This window comes from Magallana gigas, chromosome 1, assembly GCF_963853765.1.
Source record: "Magallana gigas chromosome 1, xbMagGiga1.1, whole genome shotgun sequence".
NCBI lineage: Eukaryota > Metazoa > Mollusca > Bivalvia > Ostreida > Ostreidae > Magallana > Magallana gigas.
The window spans coordinates 39,084,654-39,109,742 of NC_088853.1; the positions used below are offsets into that span (position 1 = coordinate 39,084,654).

The window sequence follows — 25,089 nt, forward strand, 5'->3', positions numbered from 1 at the left end:
GATAAAAAAATGTCAACTCATCGTAAGAGCCTCGACCTTATCATTTCTTTAAGTAATATATATCCTAAATGTGTTTTCCACTGTTGTACATGTAACAAGACTGAAGTAGTTTCTTATCAAAGTTTTAACTTGTTGAGCCTGTAGATCTCTTACACATTAATAAGCCAGTTGATTATCTACTCAACATTGCCTGACTGTATTTAAATTAACATATTTTGGATGTATAATCCATTCATTTAGTAATATTTTTTTTTTAACATGAATAAAACTTACCAAAATATGAATTGCATTAAATAAATTCATTGATAAGCAATAACGAGATACAATGCTGTAAAATGTGACATGAATAGAATAAACCTATGTCATGGTGTTGTCGTTTAACTTATACACCTTATATAAACAAATCGACATATTTGTATATATGTACATTCATTATCAAAAAAAAAAAAAACAACAATCACAGAGACAATGAAAATACAATGTAATATTATGACATATCACTTTAATGTATATCATAAACAATATTCATTTCATATCTACAAGTTAATTATTAATATGTACAATATCCATCTATTTTTTTTTAAGGAAGGAGCATGTTTCTGCAAGTCCACCAGACTGATTGTGAATTTCGATTTATTGACATCTACAAGTATTTAAGTAAATCATCTTAAGGTTTTGAAAATAAAAACAATTTCCTTAAATTTGTTTTTTTTTAAATACATGCAAACGCTTTCATAATTGTTTCCCTGTTAGATCCACTGTCTAAATATCTTTATATTTCACATATTTTTTAATTCAATCAAAAAAATGTTTTTTTTCTATAAAGATAAAGATGTAGAATAGATAATGTGTGGATTTAAAAAAAAATGTGGAACACCATCCATCAATTGTTCCTAGGAGTAAGCATTCGTAAAACCATGCAGCTGCTTGATCAAGACTTGTTGAATTTCAAAAGAGATCACAGATCATTTTTAATACATGCATCGTGTGTTAATTGCGTGGACCCTGAGGTCCACGCAGAAAATATATAAGCGACGTTAAACCGGATGCTATGGAGAAAATTTAGCCTGCGCATGAGTTAGCCTGGTTCCTGTGCGAAATGGGTAGCTCAGGGAACCAGGTTAGCATACGTTTATCTGAATCGGGATCGGGATTCCGTGCCATATGCACACATAAGTTCAAATGCACTGTAATTGTAAAGTTGTCAGTTAACAGTACAGAAACAAAGTATTCCTTTAAAAAAATGATTGGCATGTGATATGAATTATCAGTATTATGAAATAAGTTAATGTTATGCCGAAACTACAACATGCATCAAATAGCATAATTTGCAATGTTTTGTTGTTTTCCGAATACACATGTAGCTTAACTGTACTTTAATAGTAGGCGGGGACTATAGAGAACTTCCCGATTAATTTTTCTTAAGCATTTAAGTATGATTGAATAATTATGTCACTGTATAAAAGTTTAAATCTCAAGAAAAATGCATCAAAATATGAAAGTTTTAATTTACAAAAAGCTGTCACTGCATAGAGTTAACAAAGTAGTGCGAATCGTAATGTGTGCGTAAATAGTAGAATTCACCGAATGCCTGATACTATACATACAAATTTCATTCATAGATAGATCATAATTATTTGAGAAGTATGAACCCTTTAAATTCTGAGATAAAAAGTTAGGGCTATACATACATGTATACATAATACAACGTACAAATTTAGTGGTTTAAAGCAGAGGGCTAGAGTCGGTGGAATCTCTGATAATCTTAAGGCTTTCACGTTTTCATTGAAAATACATGCAAATCCTTTTTTAAAGGACAGCAACTTGTTGTTTCCTTAAATGTCCTTAGATCAACGCAGTATTTGGATATATCGTCAGTATGATTCTTTCTGCTCGGAGGATTTTTAAACCAGTCTTCCTCGGGTTTCGTTGAGGAATTGTGACTCTGGTCTTTCTATCTGCTTTGGACCTTTGTAAAAAATATCATTAGAATAATACCAATCGTACACTAATTAAACAACAGAACAAAATACCCACATATACACTTAAAAACTACACAATTTACATGTATATCAATTTCAACACAAAAGTGCCATATCATTTGCTAATTGCATTGCTTTTTTTCTATGTATATTATGTATAATTTTCAGTTTTTAAGGAAACTTACTATGAAATTCCTCTCGTTTTCTTTATATTGTAAGTTCTTCTGAGCATTCCTTTAAGCAACGTTTACATATTCTAATATGTATAAGACACATGGTCTCCCTGTAAGCAAATTGCAAATTGTAAGTGAGGTAAGGAATACGAAATGATTGCTGTTCATATAACTATGTTAGATTAAATCGTGATAATTGTTTTTAATTCTTGTTCATAATATATTACTATTAATAATAAAATCAGATGATTTCAATTTTTAACATAGGCAATTACCATCCGAATACAAGACTTTTTAGACCTATTCAATTGTTCAAATTGTTTTAATATCGATGCAGATATTTTCTTCATGTTCAGCTCACCAAGCGTATTTGAGAACATACATACTTTTTTTTTTAATTTTCAAGAGAGGAAACAAAACCTGGAAAAAGAAATTGATTAATATAAATGTAGAAAGCTATTTTTTATAAGTGCCACATTAAATCATTCAAATACCTACCATTGTCAGCAAAGTCATCAGAAAAAAAAATAGATAACACTAATTTTAAGAATATATCGTTTTCGTTAAAACAATAATACAGTTGTATTCAAACATTATATTACAAACATCAATACTTTACTTTGATGAATACACATGCAAATATTTATAAAAACTTAAATTTGTTACTATGAACTTCTGCATCTAAAATTGATTTAATTTTTCTTTAAAAGTTAATTTCGACAAACCTTCCGGGCGTTGCGTTTATCTGAAACAAGATATATCATTTAAGCCATTGTAAATAATACTGGTAAATTGAAGTAAAAACAAAATGATATCAACGTCAAAGAAAGATATTCTTAAACATCAACAAGTCACACTTGATATCATATTATATATATAATCTAACTCTCCATTATATACAAAACATATCAACTTTGGTTTCGTTTTCTTACTTTTGACAACATACGTTTCAGTCGTAGACAGTACAGTGCGCAGAATGGTATTTGTTTACGGGTACCATTCATAATCCTCTTTAATCATCAAGATATGATACCTTTGCTTCCCAAGTATCACTTTATTTGATCATGCTTAGAAAAAAAAAACACTTACCATACATCTCCAAAAACAGCCATCATTACAATGATATCAGCTTATCTGTTGTTAATTGTTACATTGCGCATTACATGCACCATTCGCGGTTTTCTTCTATTTTTTATATTTGAGTTGTCACGAAATATACAGTACGGTTTGCAAAAACATCTTAAAATAATAAAAACCGTAAGTTAAATTGATTCGTGTATCAGCGACATAAAGTAAGATCGGATTAGAGATTGTAAACATTTATGTACAGCATATATGTACTTACCTGCTTTGAGGACAAAAGCAAGTTTATATTTCCCCAACACAGAAACTCATTCATCTGGCGACGTTGCGAAGAATTATTGCTATCGAGGGGAACATTAACTTTCTATTGTCCGAATAGTCAGAAAATATATTGTTTTTTATTATGAAGAAAACTGTATTTGTAATCAATTAATGTTTTTATGTTTAACAAATTAGAGTAATCGAACTTTGAATTTAATTTGGCAACTTGAATTACACCATGCATGTTCCTATATAAAAATCGAGAGAAATCAATTCTATAGGCGTAAAGTTTCGATTATTATACACCATGGGTATTGAAACTTTTTCATGATTATATCGAGTAGCAGTTTTTCCCTCGTAATTTTACATAAAGAACATTCACAAAAAATGAATTGAATATTAATAAGTCAAATTACTTAACCCTGTAATACAAGAAGTATTGATAAATTGTTGAAATTTAACATAAAAAAACACAGTATATATCGTTATAATCAAAATACGATAAAACAAATTGTGTGCAACTTACGTTGTTTGAATTTATTTTGTTTTAGTGACCTTAATAAAGGTATATTACTCAAAACAAACACTGTAGATATCTGGTAAATTTCCGTTTTATTGGACTTACCTTGATTTCTTTTCACTGTCTCTTCATTTTTTATTGACAATTTCAAATTTACATCAGTATTAACAATGCAGTGTAAAACATATGAATAATCTATTTAAATATCCATCTATGCTTAATTTCAGAGATGGTCTATGTACTCACGTACGTTACACAATTCTCCTTGATACATATAACCTTTTATAACATTAGTTAAGCATGTTCCATTGATACGGAAGAACTGGCTTATTACGTTACTACAATGTATGTTTGCCACAAGTAAAACGTAAACATGTTTATGTTATCAGTACTTCATTTTAATCGCATCGTGTAATTAAAAAAAATTGTTTTTACCAACTTTTTTTTTTCAGTATCATTTTTTAAGATATTCTTTTTTATAATAATAAGTAGCTAGTTTCGTCTTTGCCTTTGTGTTTGTATACTCACGTGATTTACATAAGTCCCTTTCATAACCATCATCACATCCAGTCAAGCAAGAGCCATTAACATTGGAGCATTGTTTTACATCACGACAGTGTCCGCATGTTTCATTGCATTCAATACCATACGATCCTTTGTTACATTCTTAAACAGTAAAAAGGTATATAAAGATATTAATTGTACAAAATGTAATATTGTTTGTACAATGCATGGTGGCGCAAAAACAGTATTTTTGCTTTAATATGATGTAACGCTTGCAATGTTCACCATGTACTATGTGATTTGTAAGCCTTGATATGAACTTGTAGTGATATGCTATGAAAAATTCTATGATAAATCGAATTAAATGCTCAACGACATTTATGCTATTGTATGCAACCACATTAAACCAAAAAACACATTAGCATACAGCAGTTTTGATCATATTCAAGTAAGTCATAAAATGAATTAACAATAATTTGAAATTCAAATAACATTATTTTTTGAAACACTACCAATAGAAAAAAAGTTTATCTATATTGTTACTGATACGTGAAAGGTGTTTTAATACGAATGTTTTCTTCCATTTCTCTCTGTATTGAATTATACCCATAAGTAATTATTGTAAAAAATCTTGAAATTTTGAAAACCCAGACTGTTAAAGCAAAACAATGCGAGTAAGGTGGTAAACATGTTTCGGTGGATCAACCTTAATTGACGATGGGGGAGGGGGAGGGGGGGGGGGGTTGTAAAATACTGTATACTTGCAATGAAATGATGTTGAATAATAAGATAAATAGGTAATATATCAAGCAGTAATATTTTTAGATTATTCATAAAATTGAGGATTTAACCAACTTTTAGAAAATAAAAAAGCTCGTTTTCTTCTTTAATTTTTTTTTTGATTTTTTTTTTAAAGTGAACCATGAACATCAGATTGCGTTGACAGCTAAACTGTGTATATGATATTTATATGAATAAATGATAAACGCATCAATGGTTACATTGCCTCCTGACGTTGCCTCCTGAGAAGCGGGAATGAGGGAAGGCTTGTATTCTATTTACATATAGGAACATATTAAGGACAGTGTTAATTAGGAAGTGAATGCTCATGTTTTGATGTCGTCGGTTCTTTGACACACCAAGCGGTGCATACCAATTGGTGCGAGTTAGCGTGGTATGATAATATGTCTGCATCGCTTGGTGTGTCATATGACCGACGACATAAAAAAATAAGCATTCAATGCTTATATTTATATTTTATTACTGATGTCTACATGAAGTATTGTGTATCGCCGCTATAAAGCCATTATTTACGCTCTTGGTCAGGGATATGAAAAATACATGGACCAACCATATAAACATGTTATTTAGAAAGCTTCCGCTACAAAAACAATGTGCCAGAAACTTTGTGGAGAAAAATATTTTTAATTAGGGAGTAGGTATATATTAATGTTTGTTTTTCAAAAGTACATATGAAATAGGTAATTTTTTATTGAAAACTTCATTTAATCTGATTAGAAACGTATAGCTAAATTTGTACTCACGTATTTATATACATATATTTAAAAAAGATGTAATTTCGACCAAATGTTCTTAATTAAAATTGAAATGAATACAACTTTGACCCTTCTGGCATTGGATACTTTCAATGTATATTTATCAACATTGCTTTAATAATTCTCATTTCTACCTTAGCTTGCACAAAGTAAATTTCCCTTAGAACCATGCTAGGTTTGCGCTTTTAAGTACTTTCAGTACTTTGATTTCATATAACAAAGAAGTTTGTACATGTAGCCTAATTGAACCGTTAGCTCTCTGATTGTAGCCATGGATACAACCAAGTTCATACAAACCTTTTGCATCACGATATTTGTTAATTCATCATTGAATTTCTTATTACACTTATTTCCAAAATACGTATTTTACAATCATATCTATGATGACCTTTTTCATAAACAGTTAAGTATTTTCAATTTGTCTCAAAGCATTGGTCAATATCACGACAGTTTCCACAATTTTCTGTGTGTAATCAACGCCCTATGACATGTTGTCACCACCGTAATTATTCAAAAACAATCAGCATGAAAAAAAAAAAAACTGATCAACATCAGTGATTTATACTATGGACACATATACATTTCGATGTTATGAATCGCATGATTATTAAGATCGCGATGTTCGAAATAAAAAAACATTTGTCTCAATAGCATACTCACGTGTTGTACACAAGTCCCCTTCAAAACCAGCAGCACATCCTATTATGCATATTCCGTCGATATTGGAGCATTGATTCACATCACGGCAGTGTCCACATGTTTCATTACATCCATTACCATACGATCCTCTGTCACATTCTACAATGATTAGAAATAATAGTTGTATATTATCCCAGATACCTGATAAATAACATAAAAACCAAGTTATCTGAGAATAGTTTATTTGGCGCTTCTGGCCACCGTGAAATTATGGAGGCTACCGCAACAAAAGCAAGCAATCAAAAAGCAAAGCAACAAGCATTGCTCGGAATAATAAGAAATAAATAAAATTAGCATAAATAGTAAATACTTAACGGGTAAAATGAACGATTTTTGATTACTGTTGCATTCTGTTCTGACTATCATACCCTCGCGTGATTTAAGCTGAACATAAATAAAATCCATGTAAATAAATTTAATCGATCAACAATCTTCATAAATTTAGACCATCCATATATATTACTTCTGGCAGCTTACCCCATTACACAATATGAGTTGAATGCTTTGTTATCTCAGCCATAAAAATCAAGATTATGTAAAAAATTATTTTAGCAAATTTACTACGTCTTACCTAATCCACGACTGTTTTAGAAAAGGGATTATTCTAGAAGGGAAGTAACTAATATTAAAACACCCGTTAAAACCCAACCTGATCATACTCAAAATTTCCGGCTAATAGTTACTGAGATAAATGCGCATATCTGAGACAAGCTTCAATATTATTTTAATGTACACGTACATAACAATAACTATATCCACGCTTAACCTTCATCTGTGTTTGTCCTTATCATTTATCTTTCAAGAAGTAATCATGTACTATGCACAACAATGTGTGCTGTAACAAAACATGTGCATTTGTGCAGCTGCATTAACGCAGGTTATTTATGTAACGGATTTTATAATTAATATTACAGTTATTGTGGTGGATCGCATTCCGTTTCCATGCAATCCGTTTATATCAGTTTATTTTGTCGAAATTGTCATGAAATGTTTTCCGTATTAACCTTTGGCGCTATATTCTAGCTTCGCACATTTTCCTATGTTCCAATGCATTCTGTCTTTCTACTCTTGCCAAAACTTAAAGTCATTACCAGTGTAAGTAAACATATATGTATTTTGTACATTATTTCTTTCAAAATTCGGTATTACCATGATTTCTTTAAACCTTTCGGTATATAACGGTGTAATGTTTACATTTTTTTGGTTCACTTGACCTACATTGTCAACCTATACCTGTATCATAATGTTTACATAGTTTTTGCATTTGTACTTTATTCTAAGTCTGTGTTTTGTCTTGTTTGCAGCTTTTACGATATTAAATCGTTATTTATCTTTAAAAAAAAAAAATGATAATCATTGTCACGTACTAATAAATATTCAATGCTAATTTATTGTAAATAGATAAACATGCTTTTTGATTTGGGTTGGGATATTTATTGTTTATTTTGGGGTTTATATTCTAAACATTATCAATTATTCTAGGACAGCATCTATATTAAAACAGTGTTATTGCTTTTGAAAAAAACCCACAAAAAAACGACTCATTTGGTTCATCTTAAACAGAAATGGTTTGATAGAATGTGTTGTCATTCCTGCTATCTCTAATATTCAATACTGAGTGCGCGATCATCCCTGCTTAATTATATAGCATCAATACAAGAGTGCGGCTATTCCTGCTTGTTTTGGTGGTGGCTGCAGCGGAGTACTAATGAGTGTGTGATCATCCTTGCTGGTGGTCTTACCATTGCGTCGCAAATAATGTTTCCGTTGTTGGCGAAAGTGTGCGATATTGTGTGCTTGCTTAAACGCTGATACCTGTTGAGTTGCGCATGCTGCAGGCATCACTGGTTGCATTACATACAGTCCATATATAGGTGCAGGCACGCTGAATAGGTATGCATTTTTACATATTGGCAACAATCAGAGCTATTCAAGTCTATCTCGAGTAGGGGCTTGTGGGGGAACACATGCAGCGACCCTCTTACACGTTATACAAAAGTATACAGTTTTATCTGATAAAGACAGCAATGACTCTACAAAGAATATGTAACCATTTTTGGGAGTTGATTTTAATCAACTCTCATATTATGCAGTTACTCGGACAAACCGAAAGTGAAACAGTGTTTGGACCTCAGCACAAATCATTGCTGCTGACAAGACTTAGTTTTTGAATTTTTTTTTGATAAATTCGATGTAATGTATGCTAAAGCATTGTTTTTCAAGGGAACTTATTTATGAATACCTTGAATATAGTCAGATTTTAAATGGTACGAACAATTTAGATATTTTTTGTAGTCGTATGTATTCCTACGCCAGAGTTCAATACAGTCTCGTTCAATTCGACGCTCGGCTGGTTCCGTAAATCTCCGACAAGCAGAGAGTCTCTCTTGCTTGTCGGAGATTTACGGTGTCAGCCGAGCGTTTGGTTGAACGAGACTAGAGTTCAATATTGCTTGGATCCATACAATTTTCGAGAAATATTTTTATTACTGATACATAGTTTGATTGAATTAATTTTATCTTCAAATATTATTTAACATGATTCATATGGGAATTTCTCGACATTCTTGTCGAAAAAGTCCAAAAATTCATATTATAAAAATGTGCGGAACTTAAATACAAATTAGAAACTACATGTACTTGTCATGCAAAATAACATATCATTGATTTTAAAATAAATAAACATCGACAAAATCAACTCCCGTCAGTTCTTCAGTACTTTAATATAATATTACAAGTACACTATAAATTTACTTGGTTATTAATCCACTACAATGCATGCTTACATATGTGAAACATATTTACAAGCACTCACGTGTTTTACACAAGTCTCCCTGATATCCACCCTCACTACCAGTTAAGCATGTTCCATTTGTATAAAAGCATTGGTCGATTTCACGACAGTTTCCACATTTCTCTTTGCAATCAAAGCCGTATGAACCGTTGTCGCAACCTAAATTTTGAAAAATTATTCGGTTGAAAAATGATCATTGTATGTGATACACAAACATAAATACATGCTGATATTTTGAAAAAAATGATAAGATATTTGATTGGACTACCATTACATATATTTTAGACATTTTAAGACGCACATAACACACGTTTAAAATGTCATGATTATTATATGTAATACAGAGAAATCGAAGATATATTCAGTTAGAAAAATTTATATTGATATTTTATGACTGAAGTTTTTAAAATTTAAACCAGAGATAAAGTTAAAATCGACATGTTTCTTAGTAAAATATGACATCATGCTGTTTATTGTGACGTCATATCGATGAGAGGAATTTTTACTCAATCGATCGCTGAGATTTGCCTTTTCATACCCGCGTACACTTATTTCCAAAATGCAGTTTCAAATTGTACGTATTTTACAATCATCTCTTTGATAATCTTTATAATAAACAGTTAAGAATTTTTAATTTGTGTCAAAACATTGGTCAATATCAATACAGTTTCCATAGTTTTTTGTGTGAATTCAAAGCCCAATGACATGTTTTCACCACCTTAATTATTAAAAAATAATCAGCCTGAAAAACTTGATCAACATACGTGATATATACTATATACACATATACGTTTTCATGTGTTGAATAGCATGACTATTAAATCGCAGTCTTCGAAAAAAAAAAACCCAGAGCGATCTCAACATTTGTCTCAGTATCTGCATACTTACGTGTTGTACACAAGTCACCTTCAAAACCAGCCGCACATCCTGTTATGCATGTTCCATTGATATGGGAACATTGGTTTACATCACGACAGTGTCCACATGTTTCATTACATTCAATACCATACGATCCTCTGTCACATTCTACAATGATTAAAAATAATAGTTGTATATTATTTTAATGTACACGTACATAATGGCGCGCATGTTTCATCTTTAGCTTTACAATAACTATATCCATGCTTAACCTCCATATATGTTTGTCCTTATCATTTATTTTTTAAGAAGTGATTATGTATTATGCATAAAATTGTGTGTCGACGATTTAGTTTCCGTAACAAAAGATGTGCATTTGTGTAGTTGCATTAACGAAGGTTATATATGTGACGGAGTCTATAAATATAACAGTTATGTTAAACATTAAAGCACAGGAATAAGCGTTCTGACAGAAAGGAAATGAGAACACTTTTGTCATTGTAGAAGTAACCTATCCGGAGAAGGAATCAACCAGAGAGTCACACAATATATTTACATCATCACACCCGGTGCATGCATCACTGCATTTCTTATTATTATTTTGTTAGAAAAACTTATCAAACATGCTAATGGAAATATAAGAGGAAATTAATTGATACAAATGACGGAAGGAGGTTTTTTCTGTTGATAATTGCATTGCCCTTTAATTTTTCAAAAACAAAAATGATAATTATTTTCATGCACCAATAAATATACAATGCTAAGTTGTAAATAAATAAACATATTTTTGAGTTGGGTTAGGATATTAATTGTTTATTTTTGGGTTTATAATCTAAACACTATAAGTAATTCTAGGCCGGCATTTATATTATAACATTATTTTTTATTTTGGAAATAAAGGAAACGGCTAATGGGGTTCATCTTAAACAGATATGGTTTGATAGAATGTGTTGTCATTCCTGCTATCTCTAATATTCAATACTGAGTGCGCGGTCATCCCTGTTTAATTCCCAATTAATACAAGAATGTGGCAATCGCTGTTTTGGTGGTGGTTGCAGCGGATCACTTATATGTGTGTGTGATCATCCTTACTGGTGGTCTTACCATTGCGTCGCAAATATACGGCACTACCTGATTGTGTTATGTTTGCGTTGTTGGCGAAAAAGTGCGATACTGTATGCTTGCGTAAACGCTGGAACCTGTTGAGTTGCGCATGCTGCAGTCATTACTGCCTACATAACATAGAGTCCCTATATAGGTGCAGACGCGCTGAATAAGTATGTATTTTTTACATATTTGCAGAACTCAGAATTATTCAAGTCTATCTCGAGTACGGGCCTGCGGTGGAACACATGCGGCGAACTTCTTACACGTTATACAATGTCATACAGTTTTATCTGATAAAGACAGCAATGACTCTACAAAGAGTACACTATAAATTTACCTGATTATCAATCCACCGAAATGCATGCTTACAAATGTGAAACATATTTACAACCACTCACGTGTTTTACACAAGTATCCTTGATATCCACCATCACAACCAGTTAAGCATGTTCCATTTGTATAAAAGCATTGGTCGATTTCACGACAGTTTCCACATTTCTCTTTACAATCAAAGCCGTATGAACCGTTGTTGCAACCTTAATTATGAAAAATTATTTGTTTAAAAAATTATCAGAATATGTGATACACAAACATAAATACATCCTGATGTTTTGAAAGATATTTGATTGGACTGTCATTTCATATATTTTAGACATTTTAAGAAGCACTTAACACACGTTTAAAATGTCACTATTGTTCTGTTAAATAATGATCCGAGACAGTGTTTTATGTTTCCGCTTTATATAATTTAATGTCGTCTTGTAGTTGCATAAACGAAATTTTAATCAATCTTCATTTATGCAACTTAAGAATTAAGGTATTTATTATCAATCAAATGACTTGATTTGACAACAGATCGTTATATTCAAAGCTTGACTGGTGCCTTGCCGATTTTCTACTCACGGGTTTCACATAATTCTCCACTAAAACCAGCGTCACATCCAGTTAAGCAAGAACCATTGACATTGGAGCATTGGTTGATATCTCGACAGTGTCCACAAGTTTCTTTACATTCAAGACCATATGATCCTTTGTCACATCCTTAAACATTTATAAAGGTATAGTTAGGGCTTTGTGAAAAAAAGTAAGGGAGCATAAGCCAAAATCAAACCTCGTATTTTATATATATATTTGTAAATTTTTGTGTCAACTATGTAATTTTGGATAGTTAAAATTTTAAAATAGTGTGTAAATCGGGCTAAACTACAACACTTCATACTAACTAGCCTTACTAAAAATATTTTTGCATATTTGCTTTAAGGTAGAAGAACGACAAATGTGACAATAGCAAACAACTTCTTAAAAGCTCCTAGAAATGTATAGGTTTCTTAAAAGAAACCCAATCCCATTAAAAAAGGGAAAAATACCAAATAAACCAAAAATAACAAAATAAAACAAAACAAAGAAACCATAATTTTGTGTTTTTCTACATCTGGATGTACGTTTGCCAAATTAAACTTTAATTACAGTATACTGTTATAAATTTTACTTTGATCTTATTCTTTTGTTTATTTCGTCTTTTCATTTTTTTATCAAAATTAAAAAAAAAAACTACATCTACCTATGACACATATAATTGTAAAACATGTAACGGATTGACGTATGGCTACCTTTATTGTTTAAGGAAGGAGTCTTTTTATTATCAAACATACTTCTTATAATAAGAAATGCATGAAATTTTGACACAGTCAAACGGATCATATTACTTAATGATTCTATCAGTTTAATTAAATTTGACCGTTTTGTTTTCGGATAAAGGTCAGGTCAAGGTCACTACCTTTTTCCTCAACGTAAAGAGTGATAAAAATAAGTGTAGCTCTTTATAGTTCTGTAGAGATTTGTTTAAGATTTGAAGATTCAAATCTTCAATGAAATCATAGACCATGAGAGTGTCTATCAGCTTATACTACTAAATTGGAATAAATATTTATACTAAAATTGATATTGCTTAGCCCGCATTTCCTCTAATTTTCTTAAATTTTGAAGAAATTTTGATTATTTTTTTATGCTTCCAATAATAAAATATTTCTAATTTTTATGTATTATGAAGACTTTATATAAAGATATAAATTGACAGAAAAGCTAATATATTCACCGTTTCATAAGAGAGAAAAACTGATTTTAGTGATTTTTTCACAAAAATCAATGTATAGAATGGGCGCTATAAAAAGCTTATAAAATATTATTTGATAGGCAAATCATATTTTAAAAACATATTCTGAAACCCAAGTATCATATTATTAGTTCACATTAGTAAAAAAAATCCAACATTATTGTTATTGCTTTTAAAATGCTAAAACAGACTCATTATATATATATAATCTGCAGCAATTCTGAATTGCGCAACATGTGATATTTTCCTACGCCAAAAATATAGTCCTTGTTCCATTCTAAACATTGATTACATTTTTCTATGCCAAGTTGTATGATAGTAAAAAAGAAAGAAAAATATACTATTTTAATTTCCTTTCATCTTGATTTAATGAACAATTAATCAAATTTACGTTTGACAAGTCGAAAACCAGAAAAGACTCCTTCCTTAATATATTTTATAACAACATAACACCGTGTTAATCATTACTCATACAGGTAAGTATGAATGGCATGGTTAATGAAACAAAATGTGACACATTAGGGAAATTCCTCGAAATAAAGTATCGAAAATAATACATTAACAATCAAAACCGTTAATCTTTGTAATAGAGCACATTATTTACGATCGCGGCAAAAGGTACGATAAGGGTTAACACTCTATACCGTTACTTATTCTAACAAATTCCACGTGGTACATGTAATGAACTGATGTCTATGTTATATTTATTCAGAACAAAATTGATGTATAAATTCATAGGTTTACATGTATCACATAATGAGCATTGCCATGCTTAAAAAGACTTCAAACAACTGTTCATATGAATTTAAACCTACATCAAACTTTGAACCTCTTGCATTGCCAAATAATTATTCACAGTTTAATCTACTTAATTTTTTTTAAAACATGTAACTTTGCTTGCATATTAGTAATATTATATACTATATAGCTTTGAGAATATTCAATTTCATTTCTAATTAAAAATTTAGCACCCCCTCCCCTCCAAAAAATATTCGTCTTTTCCTATCTAATATGGTTTTTAAACATTTCCCCTATTTATTACACTTCCCGAGGATGTTTCCACACAAGTTACAGCTTTTATGCAAACTTAAAAAAACATTCTCTTTAGACTTCTTCGTAAATATTGGACCCCTCCCCCACCATGTTGGCCCCATCCTTCCCCGTTGTATTTTGGTTTAAGAAAAAATTGGATCTATACTACCTGAGAATACGTACACTCAAGTTACAACTTAAATGGCCGATTGTTTTAGAAAGCAGCTATTTTTAGATTGTTCTCTCTATGTTCCTTTGAAAAAACTGCCCCTCCCCCCCCCCATTTTGTCCACAACGTACCCCTGGAGATCATGATTGGAACAAACTTGAATTCGCAATACCTAAAGCCGCTTACATCTGTTCTGGTTAATTGTTTTTTTTTTCCTCTAAAAATTCCCATGTAAATATTCAACCTCCAGCATTGTGGCCCTACTGCACCCCCGGAGATTATAATTTAACAAACTGAAATGTATACTACCTCAGGGTGCTTCAACACAAATTTCAGCTTTTCTGGCCAAATGGTTTTCGATAAGAAGACTCTTCAAGATTTTTTCCATGTATTCCTTTGTACATATTCAACCCTCTATTGTGGATCCACCACACCCCCAAGGATCATGATTTGAACAAACTTGGATCTATACTACCGGAGAATGATTCCACACAAAATTGCAGCTTTTCTAGCCAATTGGTTTTTGAGAAGATTTTTCAAAGATATAAACAATTTAATAACTCTTAATTATTATTTTTTTAACAAAGGTGATGCCTTTTATTGTAGCAAAGTCGAACCCCACCACCTAGGGATAATTTAAGCCAAGTTCAATTGAAATTGGTCCATTGGTTCGGAAAAAGCCAAAAATGTTAAAAGTTTACAGACTGACAGACAGACAGACAGACAGACAGGCGGACGTCAGACAAAACGTGATCAGAAAAGCTTACTTTAGCTTTAAGCTCAAGCAAGGTTGAAAAGTATGTCATATGTCTTCAGCCATGCATATATATGTTAAATATTCTATTGGGTACTACGTAGATGTCTACATACCTGTTTTACACATGGCCCCCTGATATCCAGCAGCACATCCAGTTGAACATGTACCATGTATATGGTGGCATTGGTATATTTCACGACATTGTCCACATCTTTCATTGCAGTCAACACCAAACAATCCTTTGTTGCATGCTAAAAATAGAACAAACACTAAAAACAGTTTAATGTAGAGCATGTTGCGTAGAAGTGTAAGTATTACAACTGTGAAAACCAAAATGGCGCCCTCTTAAGCCAATATGCTTATCAGAATATAATATCAATGAGACAGCAAACCGGGTTTCCTTTTTTTTATGTGAACTGTATCTATAATCCATGTCAACCCTGAATTAATACACACTAAATATTATTATACTAATATTTTTTTTTCATGAATTATCAGAAATTAAATTTCTAGCAATATACACATCGATGATATATGTACAATTCTGCAAAAGAAGAGCTTTCTATCTTGAAAACTGTAGGAGGGGTTATCCATTAAATAAGGGTACCCTCTATGCAATATTTTACCCAAAAAAATGTTTAAGATCAAAGCTGGTATTTTCGTTTCCTAAAGTATCAGAAATCAAAATCTTACAATAAATACATCTCTAATATATGTACAATTCCTTTGTTAAGAACTGTAGGAGAAGGTATCCATACAATGAGGGTAACCTTTTGACAGCCCTCCGCTTGCTATTTTCACCATTTTAATAACCAGATTGTTTCGTTATAAAATCTGGTGAATAAAAATGGTAGACAAACCTTTTTACGGTTTCATAAAATTCACAGTAACATATTGCCACATACATGTACATGTAGATGACGAAACAATGTTCAGTCCCCATAGAATCAATTTGGTTTTTTTTCTCAAATACCTGAAATACCTTAAATTCCCTAGCTGACATTTTTCATCCTTTTAAAATTAGGATAAACTATAAGAATTAGACAAAATATATGTTTTTCTTGTCAAAAAGTTGCAAAGTTGAGCCAATAATTGTAATATAAAAAAAAAAATCAACGGTGAGTAATTATACCGGTGTAACGAAGAATTTTGACCCGGGTTGAAAATTGACCCGGGGATCATTTTTCAACGTTGAATATTGAGACCAAAGGTGTTGAATAAAGACCCTAAATCGTTGAAAATTGACCCGCATCGTGGAATTTTGATCATGAAACCGGTTCAAAATTCAACAGCAAAGAAGCACAAATTAACGAATCAATATTATAACTTGAGTTTATTTAATTAAAAATTATCAGTTTTTATATATTTATTCTTTAGATTTATATGTTCACATATTTCAACGGACGGGGGTGGAACCCCCTTCCACCCCCGTCCGTTGAAATGCATGCACAAACTGCGTTAAAATGAGACTTAAATAACTATTTTTTGAATTTACATAGTATCCCTTTAAATATGTACATGTTATAACTATTAAATTATTATAAACTTATCGCGTATAATGCTGTTTTGTGTGATATCTATATATTTTTAAAGAAATATATGTTTTTTTAATAATATTAGTATACATAATTTCTGAGTGGGTGTAAACAAAAATCAAAGTACTGAAGTACTGACGGGAGTTGATTTTATCGATTATTTTTTATTTTAAATCAACGATTTGTAATTGTGCATGCATGGCAAGTAAATTCCTGTAAGTATTTGAATTACGCACATTTTTTAAGTAATATTTTTTATACATGTAATATTTCCTACAGGAAATTCGTGAAATTCCAATATCAATCATGTTGTGTAATATTCAAAGAATTAGTCCATCAAACTGCGTATCAGTAATCGAAATAGTTATGAGAAATTTTATGGATCCAAGCAAAATTGAACTCTAGTCTCGTTCAACCAGACTCTCAGCTGTATTCGTTAATCTCCGAAAAGCAAGAGAGACTCTCTGCTTGTCGGAGATCTACGGAGACAGCCGAGCGTCTGGTTGAACGAGACTATATTGAACTCTGGCGTAGGAATGCATAAAATGTACGACTTCAAAAAATATCTAAATTGTTCGTATCATTTAAAATCTGACTATTTACAAGGTATCTATAAATTAGTTTCCTTGAAAAACAATGCTTAATAACTCATTTCATCGATTTATTGATTAGAACTAAATGTTGTCAGCGGTGTTGATTTGTGCTTAGGTCCAAACACGGTTTCACTTTCGGTTTGCCGGAGTAACTGCAAAGGAGAGTTGATTAAAATCAACTCCCAAAAATTACAGTATGTCATATTGAGGTTTTTTGTTTGCACCCACTCAGTTTGTTAAAACTGTGCCTATCTGCATTTTGTATTCACACCCATCCACCAATAACAGTTTACAAAATGATGATATGCTAACATGTTTGTACTCTTTCATGAACAATGCTGTAGTAACTATATCTTGAAGCCGATTTTTTGGTGTTTTATTTGTTCCGTTAGAATAACTTCTGATGTAACTAAATATCATCAAATCGCTAATTTTTCTAGGCATTAGCAATTCTGCTTCATGGAATCTGTAGCAAGTTAGCAACCTAATTTTTGTACAGGATGACAATAGAATTTTGCTTTAAAGTTTCTAAATTGCTTTGATCACAAACATTTATCATAAATTTGCTCACACTAATTGTTTTCGTCAATATATTGGTAACTTGCATTTTTTGAATAGAAATAAGTAGTGGAAGATCATACAGCAGCGTTGGAGTAGATGATTGACCTTCCTATCACAGCCACCTACATTATTAATTTAATTTAAACGTGTTAAATGTGTATATTATGTGTATATAAGACATGATCAGGTACTTGAATATTGAATAATTATCTGAATATTTATCATCTAATATAAGTATAAACATGGGAAACAATTTTTCAATTTTATCTATATGAAAAATCAGAACTACCATAAAGTATATAGTTCATATAAAATGGTACACTAATGTCAATAAGTTGTTTAAGAAGTTCGTCTCTTTGTTGAGTGTATCTTGGATATCCAGGGAAAAATCACATTTCCTTCAGATTCAGACCCACAGTATAAACATCGACTCGCATCAGATAAAAAAATCCTTAAAAAAGTAAGCTTTACTAGCTTTATTCCGTAATTGGCGTAAAATAATATTTCCTATTGTCTTAATTGAAAGGTTTGTAAGCTCTAGGTGTATTTTGTTTTTTAAGTTTTGACTTAAAAGAAAGATAAAGTTGATGAACTTTTCTTTTCTGCATGAATATTTTTTCATAATTTACATGTAGACGGAGCAAAGCTATTGTAATAAGTATATAGTGGTAGATAGTAAACAAGCTAATTTGATCTATGATTATATGCATGTTCAGTAAGAAAATATGATTGAATTCAATCTAACATATCGTGTGGTGCTAAACCATTTATATTCTTGTAGAATATAATTAGTTTATAGCTATCCCTTCGAGATTGCAAGGTTTCCAAATTAATCTCACTATATAAAATCATTTTAGAAGAATTAACTCTGATCCCTGGCACTGTCCTGGTTGCTTTAATTTGTACATGTTTAAGCAGTTCGGATTTTTCCTTGATACAGCTGCTCCAAACAACATATCTATCAGTCGTATACTTTTTGCATACCTGTTCATGTATATACCATTAATATAATAAGATCAACCATCCTCCGACTGTATATTTAGATGCAAACCTACTTTTTTGAAATTGTTAACATTTTTGCTGTAGAGGGTATATGTTTTTAATTTTGAGAAAATATGTTACGTCAGTTGCCTGTGTTTCTAATTTACAGGTAAATAATAGAATTGAAAACTCAAAATAATACAAATAAGTTTCATTTTTAAGAAGAACTATGACTGTATATGCAGAAAATTGGATGGTGCTTCAATAAAGTTAATCAGACAAGTTTATGAAAAATTATTTTTAAGTCGTAAAAAATTAAAAACATGTGTAAATATGTATATGCTGTATACATATGTATAAAAAACCCAGTATATATGAAAAAGGATAAAAATATAACAACCATTTATTTATTATTTTGTCAGTGAAATATTCTGACTTCTTCAAATTAAGCATAGGTTTCTGCCATTATATCCTTTTGTCTTGATATAAATATATATACCCTTTACCCAATAAAGCAGTATAGAGGTTATATATTTTCAATTATTAGAAAAATATACAACGTCAGGTGCCTGTCAAAAAGAGCTCTGTTGAATTGCCTTAAAAGTGACGATAACGGGCAATATGTTTGTTTGATATATTTATCAGAGATTGTAACAAGTTTAAACTTAAAATTCTGTCACATGAGGGAATGAAAACCATGTCATCTATGTCAAAAAATATTCTAGCCCTACTCGCCTGCTCCATTCCGAAGCAAACGGTCATCTTCTTAGCTTTATTTAGTATAAATAAATAGTATTGTAATAATAAATGGATATCATATTTTCAATCTAAAAACAAAATGATTAATTGGACATATCAGCCTAAAAGAAATTAGCCACGTCCGCATATGTATCGGACAGTATGTACATTTTAAAACTGAAACTTTCAAATATGTGCATGATTGTACATTTAAACCGTGTAGAGTAAGTTCCAGTTCAGATCAAAACTCTGAGGTTTGGGTCAATTCTCAACAGGATCAATTTTCAACGGGTCGATGTCATCAGAGTTTAGAAAAATCTTTCTCATACCGTTGAAAAATGACCCCGGGTATAAATTTCACGATTTTGGTCTCAATTTTCAACGTTGAAAAATGACCCCCGGGTCAATTTTCAACCCGGGTCAATATTCTTCGTTACACCGGCATGAAACTTATTAACTGATAGAGCAAACACGTTATTTAACTTTTCCGTTATTCGTTTAAGTTCAATAACGAATTTGTATGTAATCTTAAAGTGAATTCGTTCTTAAACAGTCACATGACAGTATTTCAAACTGTCGTTCGTTTTATACTCGATAGGACAATATTTTACAAATATAAAGTTCATTGACAAAACAAGGATTTGAAAGTGTTTTTTTTTTTTTTTTATACAACGCGGCTTCATACGACAACATGCAACCAAATACACCTTTGACAAATCAAAATTAGAAACAATGAAATAAATTACATTTCCCGAAGAGTGTGTTTTGTGTTTGCAGTCCATTAGCGATAACTCCTGGATTTTGACGATAATTGAGTTATTATTGTAAACACCCCTAGAATAAGATGTAGTTTACCGTGGATATTATCAACAAGACTCAAAACGCAAAGTCAAGGGTAGGTGACTTTTTTTGTATCTTGTAAAGCCGCGATTATTCCATTTAATAAACATTAAAGCAGTCAACAAATATTTGAATTTCATATGTTTTAGAATTATTAATATATGTACAATATTCGTTACAGAAATGAAGAATTGCGGTACATTTTCATTAAGAGCTTACATATACTTCGTTAGAGTCGTAATTTCTTTAGAGTCGTGTTCGATATATACGGTAATTTTATTTAGGTTCATAAACAGACTTTACTGGAACATAAATAAAAATTCTGCATAGCCGTGAATTTGCTTAATTTCAAATTTGCTGTAAAAAAAAAAGTTTACCTGACTGCCTACTATCAATACTTTTTATTCTAACATGTGTGAAACTTTTTAAAAGTCAATGCAGGAACTAAACGGCAAAGCATTCTTTTTTTATATGGAATCAAATGGGTTCTAAAATATAAGATTTCAATGCTTTTAAATTTGTTATAATCATAAGTACACGCATGTTTATGATCTTTTATTATACACAATTAAAACGAAAAATATTACACGCTTTAACCTGTTTTGTATAATTGTTTCAGAATTAAAAAAAATATCTTCAAATTTGATTAGTTCTACCAATGCTTTGTAATGGTAGCCAATACGTAACGAGGCCATATACAGGCTTGCACACGTTTAAACAATCTTTGTCTATTGAAACTATTTCTTACCTAACACACAACGATGACCTTGGTACCCAGGTTTACAGCCCTGACAGGTGCCCGTCTCTATGTGACAGTACTGACAGTTGACATCTGGACAGGGAATGGAGCAGTTAGATCCGTAAAAGCTTGTTTCTGGACATCCTGTACATGAACAGTTATTTATTACACGATTTTTGTTTTAATTTTGTAGAATCTATTCTCAAAGAAATAAGATGCAAGAGGCGTAAATGTACATGACTGTGTGTATTGGTATGCAGGAAAATTCATCAAGACAATTTTTAATCAAACCAGGAACATATTGCAATATTGCAACATTTAGAACAAAACAGTTTGACCTGTAAACTCCTGTTGCTGGAGAACCGTCTTTTATGCTAATACTTACCTTTATAAAATATATTCCCTGCGATGACCTTAAATATTAACTAAGTACCATGCGTTATATTAACGAGACAATGGAATATACCGGTAGGACCAAACCAATTCAATGAGAAACATATCGCAACATTGCAACATTTATAACAAAACAGTTAGATGCCTAAAACCCTTTTGGTGGACACCTTTTAAGAAACGCTAAATAAATTAAATAATATATCTTGCAATGTTCATATATTTTAACTGCGTATCATGCATTTTTTTACATGAACAATAAGTATAGATGTATATCTCTGAGTTGGTAACGAGACTTATAAAGGGAGTTTAGATGACTTTGTGATTTGTGAGAAAACAAGAAGGGGGTCAATTGGTTAAACTGTTTTGGTTTGTTTGTGATTTTTGGTAAATTTACCCTGTGAAATAATCAGTCAAGATATGTTATAGTGTACGGTATATATATGCATACCTAACGGTTCAAACAACTGTTTAACAAAAAACGTTCGCATGTACCTGACAGCATTGGGTACGGATAACTATACGTTTACATAACGCCATCAAAGAACCATGTAACTTAAGAAAGTATAAGTAAGCATAAGTTAAAAGTATATCAAAGCAATGGTTTTATTTATTTGGTTTGCTAGTAGTAAAGCAGATTAAAAAACACCGACATTGGTGATGCACTGTGATAGTTCAGTAATGAGCTCCACCTTCATCAAGCCATTGTGGACTGAAAACCCCTTGCTAGCAAAGATGTCATCAACCTAAAAGGGTTTTCATGTAATTGAAAATCATGACACATTCTACAGACATTCCGATAATGCATTGATGCTAGAAAAATCAATGCATATCCACTACATGACTAACATATAACTCTGTCTGTCATACTGAAGATCTCTGACCACAGAGTCATGGATTGTATAATATAATACAGACATTATCGTCCACCATACATTAAACTATGCCAAGTATTTATTTGCCTTTTTTTATTCTAAGTAACTCGCTTATTCAAGACGCCTGTTATTAAATTTAAGTATTTTAACAACTTCTGCTGAGTATCTGCTCACCCAGTACCAGTATGAATGTTGTCACTATTTATAAGGTTTATAAGGATAAGGATTTTAAGGATAAGGAGTATAAGGATAAGGTTTATAAGGATAAGGATTATAAGGATAAGGTTTATAAGGATAATGATTATAAGGATAGGGTTTATAAGGATAAGGTTTGTTTATAATATGCATTATGGAATAAGGATTATTTGATTATAACGGTTATTATAAAACCATAATATATATAAATACATTTTGTTGTGTATTATGTAAGTCGTGGCTACAATCGCCAAATCACAAAATAAAAATATTACATGAATTATTCTGTTTGTCTTCATTGTCTATAACAATGTCTTCGCGTCGGTTGACAAGGGTTTTCTCGGGGTGTCAATTTCAACTGTTACCCTCGCAAACAGGCACTATTTATATACAATATAATGGTATATACCATCATTTCAGTTATACTGATTGGCTACTTTAACCCCGCCCTAACATACATGTAACATCCATGATCATTACAGGAAGAGGATTCAGTTAAATTGGACCTAAATGAAATATTTGGAATGCTTTATTCCTGTCCTGAATCATCTTTATATTGATTTATCATCAAAAGGTTTCTTTGTGCCTAGTTTTAATAAATAAATGCACATCCTTATAAAAATTGCTAAGCATAGCATGCATTTTACAATGTGTCATTGATTGTTAGGAGGGGGGTTCGTAGAAAAAAATGGACACTTTAAATAATTGAACATGATTTGATAGGCTCATTACTGATTTATTCAGCAGGGTATATACACTAGTTTTTTGTGTTATGTTTTGACGATAAAGGTAAATATGTGTCGTAATATAAAAAAAATATTACAACATTTATCAAAGGTTGTTGAAATTACAAAGAACACTATCTAAACACCTCTACTTAACATAGGTTACTCCATACATTACTATAATAACCGTCAGAGTAGACAACTCCAGGTGGTCTCTCGTTGTAGTAGATGGCATATTGTCAGATAAATATACAGTTTGTTGTGAAGACAGAAGGTACATGTATCATTGTGTTTATTGTGAAATAATTATCCTTGAAACACAACCTCCACTGTGATCTATCCGTGATATTGGAGACATACACGGATAACACAAGTAAATTGCAAATCAAAACAACTTACTGTTATTACAACAAGGGGGGGGGGCAAACATTCAGAAGTTAAAATAGACACTTTAAATGCCTGGATAAAATTTGATAGATTTATTTGAATTAACAACACTGTAACTTTGATTAAATCCACAAGGTCTGCACACTGTTCTGTTGTTCTACGTTTTGAAAAAAAATAATGTAGACCTATTACCACATTTTAAACAATTTTGAAAGGTTATTAGAATTTAAAAAAAAAACCGCTTACCATACACTTCTACTTCACAAAGGAGAATGTCAACATATCTATAATAATCGTCAGGGTAGACAACTCCTGGTAGTCTCTCGTTGTAGTAGATGACATATTGTCCATGAACAAAACAATTTGTTGTGAAGACAGGGGGTATTGTGTGTATTGTGAAGTTGTCGTCCTTGAAACACAACGTTCCCTGTGATCTATCCGTGGTATTGGAGACATACACAGAGAATCCAAGTAAATGCTCTGCTATGTACGACCGAAAGCTGGAATCTGTACAAAACGTTATCGATTCAGTGAAAAACAAGTTTATATGATTCTTTTTGACAATATCAACTAGCACATTGCTAAATATCAACTGCACTACAGGCGCAACATTCTACACATTCTCTCACGTATCAACTAAAATAGCTAATTGTTTAACGCACACTTACATTGAATACATATGCAAGTTTCATATATTTGTCGTTTAAAATAACAACACCACCATCATTTATTATAATATCAAATTCAATGGCGGCGGCTAAACTCTGAGAATTCCTGAGAGAAAAAAAGATACGTATTATTAACCCATTTCTACATATAAACAAAGTTATGGTACCGTTTTTTTGAAGATTTCAACTGGTATTTTTAACAACATTAGTTGTTATACCAATGTGAAGTAAAAGTACTGGACAAAGATTTAATA

The 25,089-nt window shown here is 31.3% G+C and overlaps 1 protein-coding gene across 1 annotated transcript in view; it reads right to left on the reverse strand.

Moving 5' to 3' along the window:
• Nucleotides 1-540: 540 nt before the first annotated feature.
• LOC136270167 (multiple epidermal growth factor-like domains protein 10) overlaps nt 541-25,089 on the reverse strand; it is a 59,899-nt gene continuing 35,350 nt past the window's right edge. The window contains exons 3-12 of the mRNA XM_066066862.1: nt 24,414-24,674; nt 21,605-21,739; nt 15,722-15,859; nt 12,441-12,578; nt 11,936-12,073; nt 10,461-10,598; nt 9,594-9,731; nt 6,740-6,877; nt 2,168-4,685; nt 541-1,969 (exon numbers count right to left, since the gene is read on the reverse strand). Of these exons, the coding sequence (XP_065922934.1) occupies nt 4,474-4,685; nt 6,740-6,877; nt 9,594-9,731; nt 10,461-10,598; nt 11,936-12,073; nt 12,441-12,578; nt 15,722-15,859; nt 21,605-21,739; nt 24,414-24,674 (1,436 nt within the window). The 3' untranslated portion in view covers nt 541-1,969; nt 2,168-4,473. The remainder of the gene's footprint in view (nt 1,970-2,167; nt 4,686-6,739; nt 6,878-9,593; nt 9,732-10,460; nt 10,599-11,935; nt 12,074-12,440; nt 12,579-15,721; nt 15,860-21,604; nt 21,740-24,413; nt 24,675-25,089) is intronic.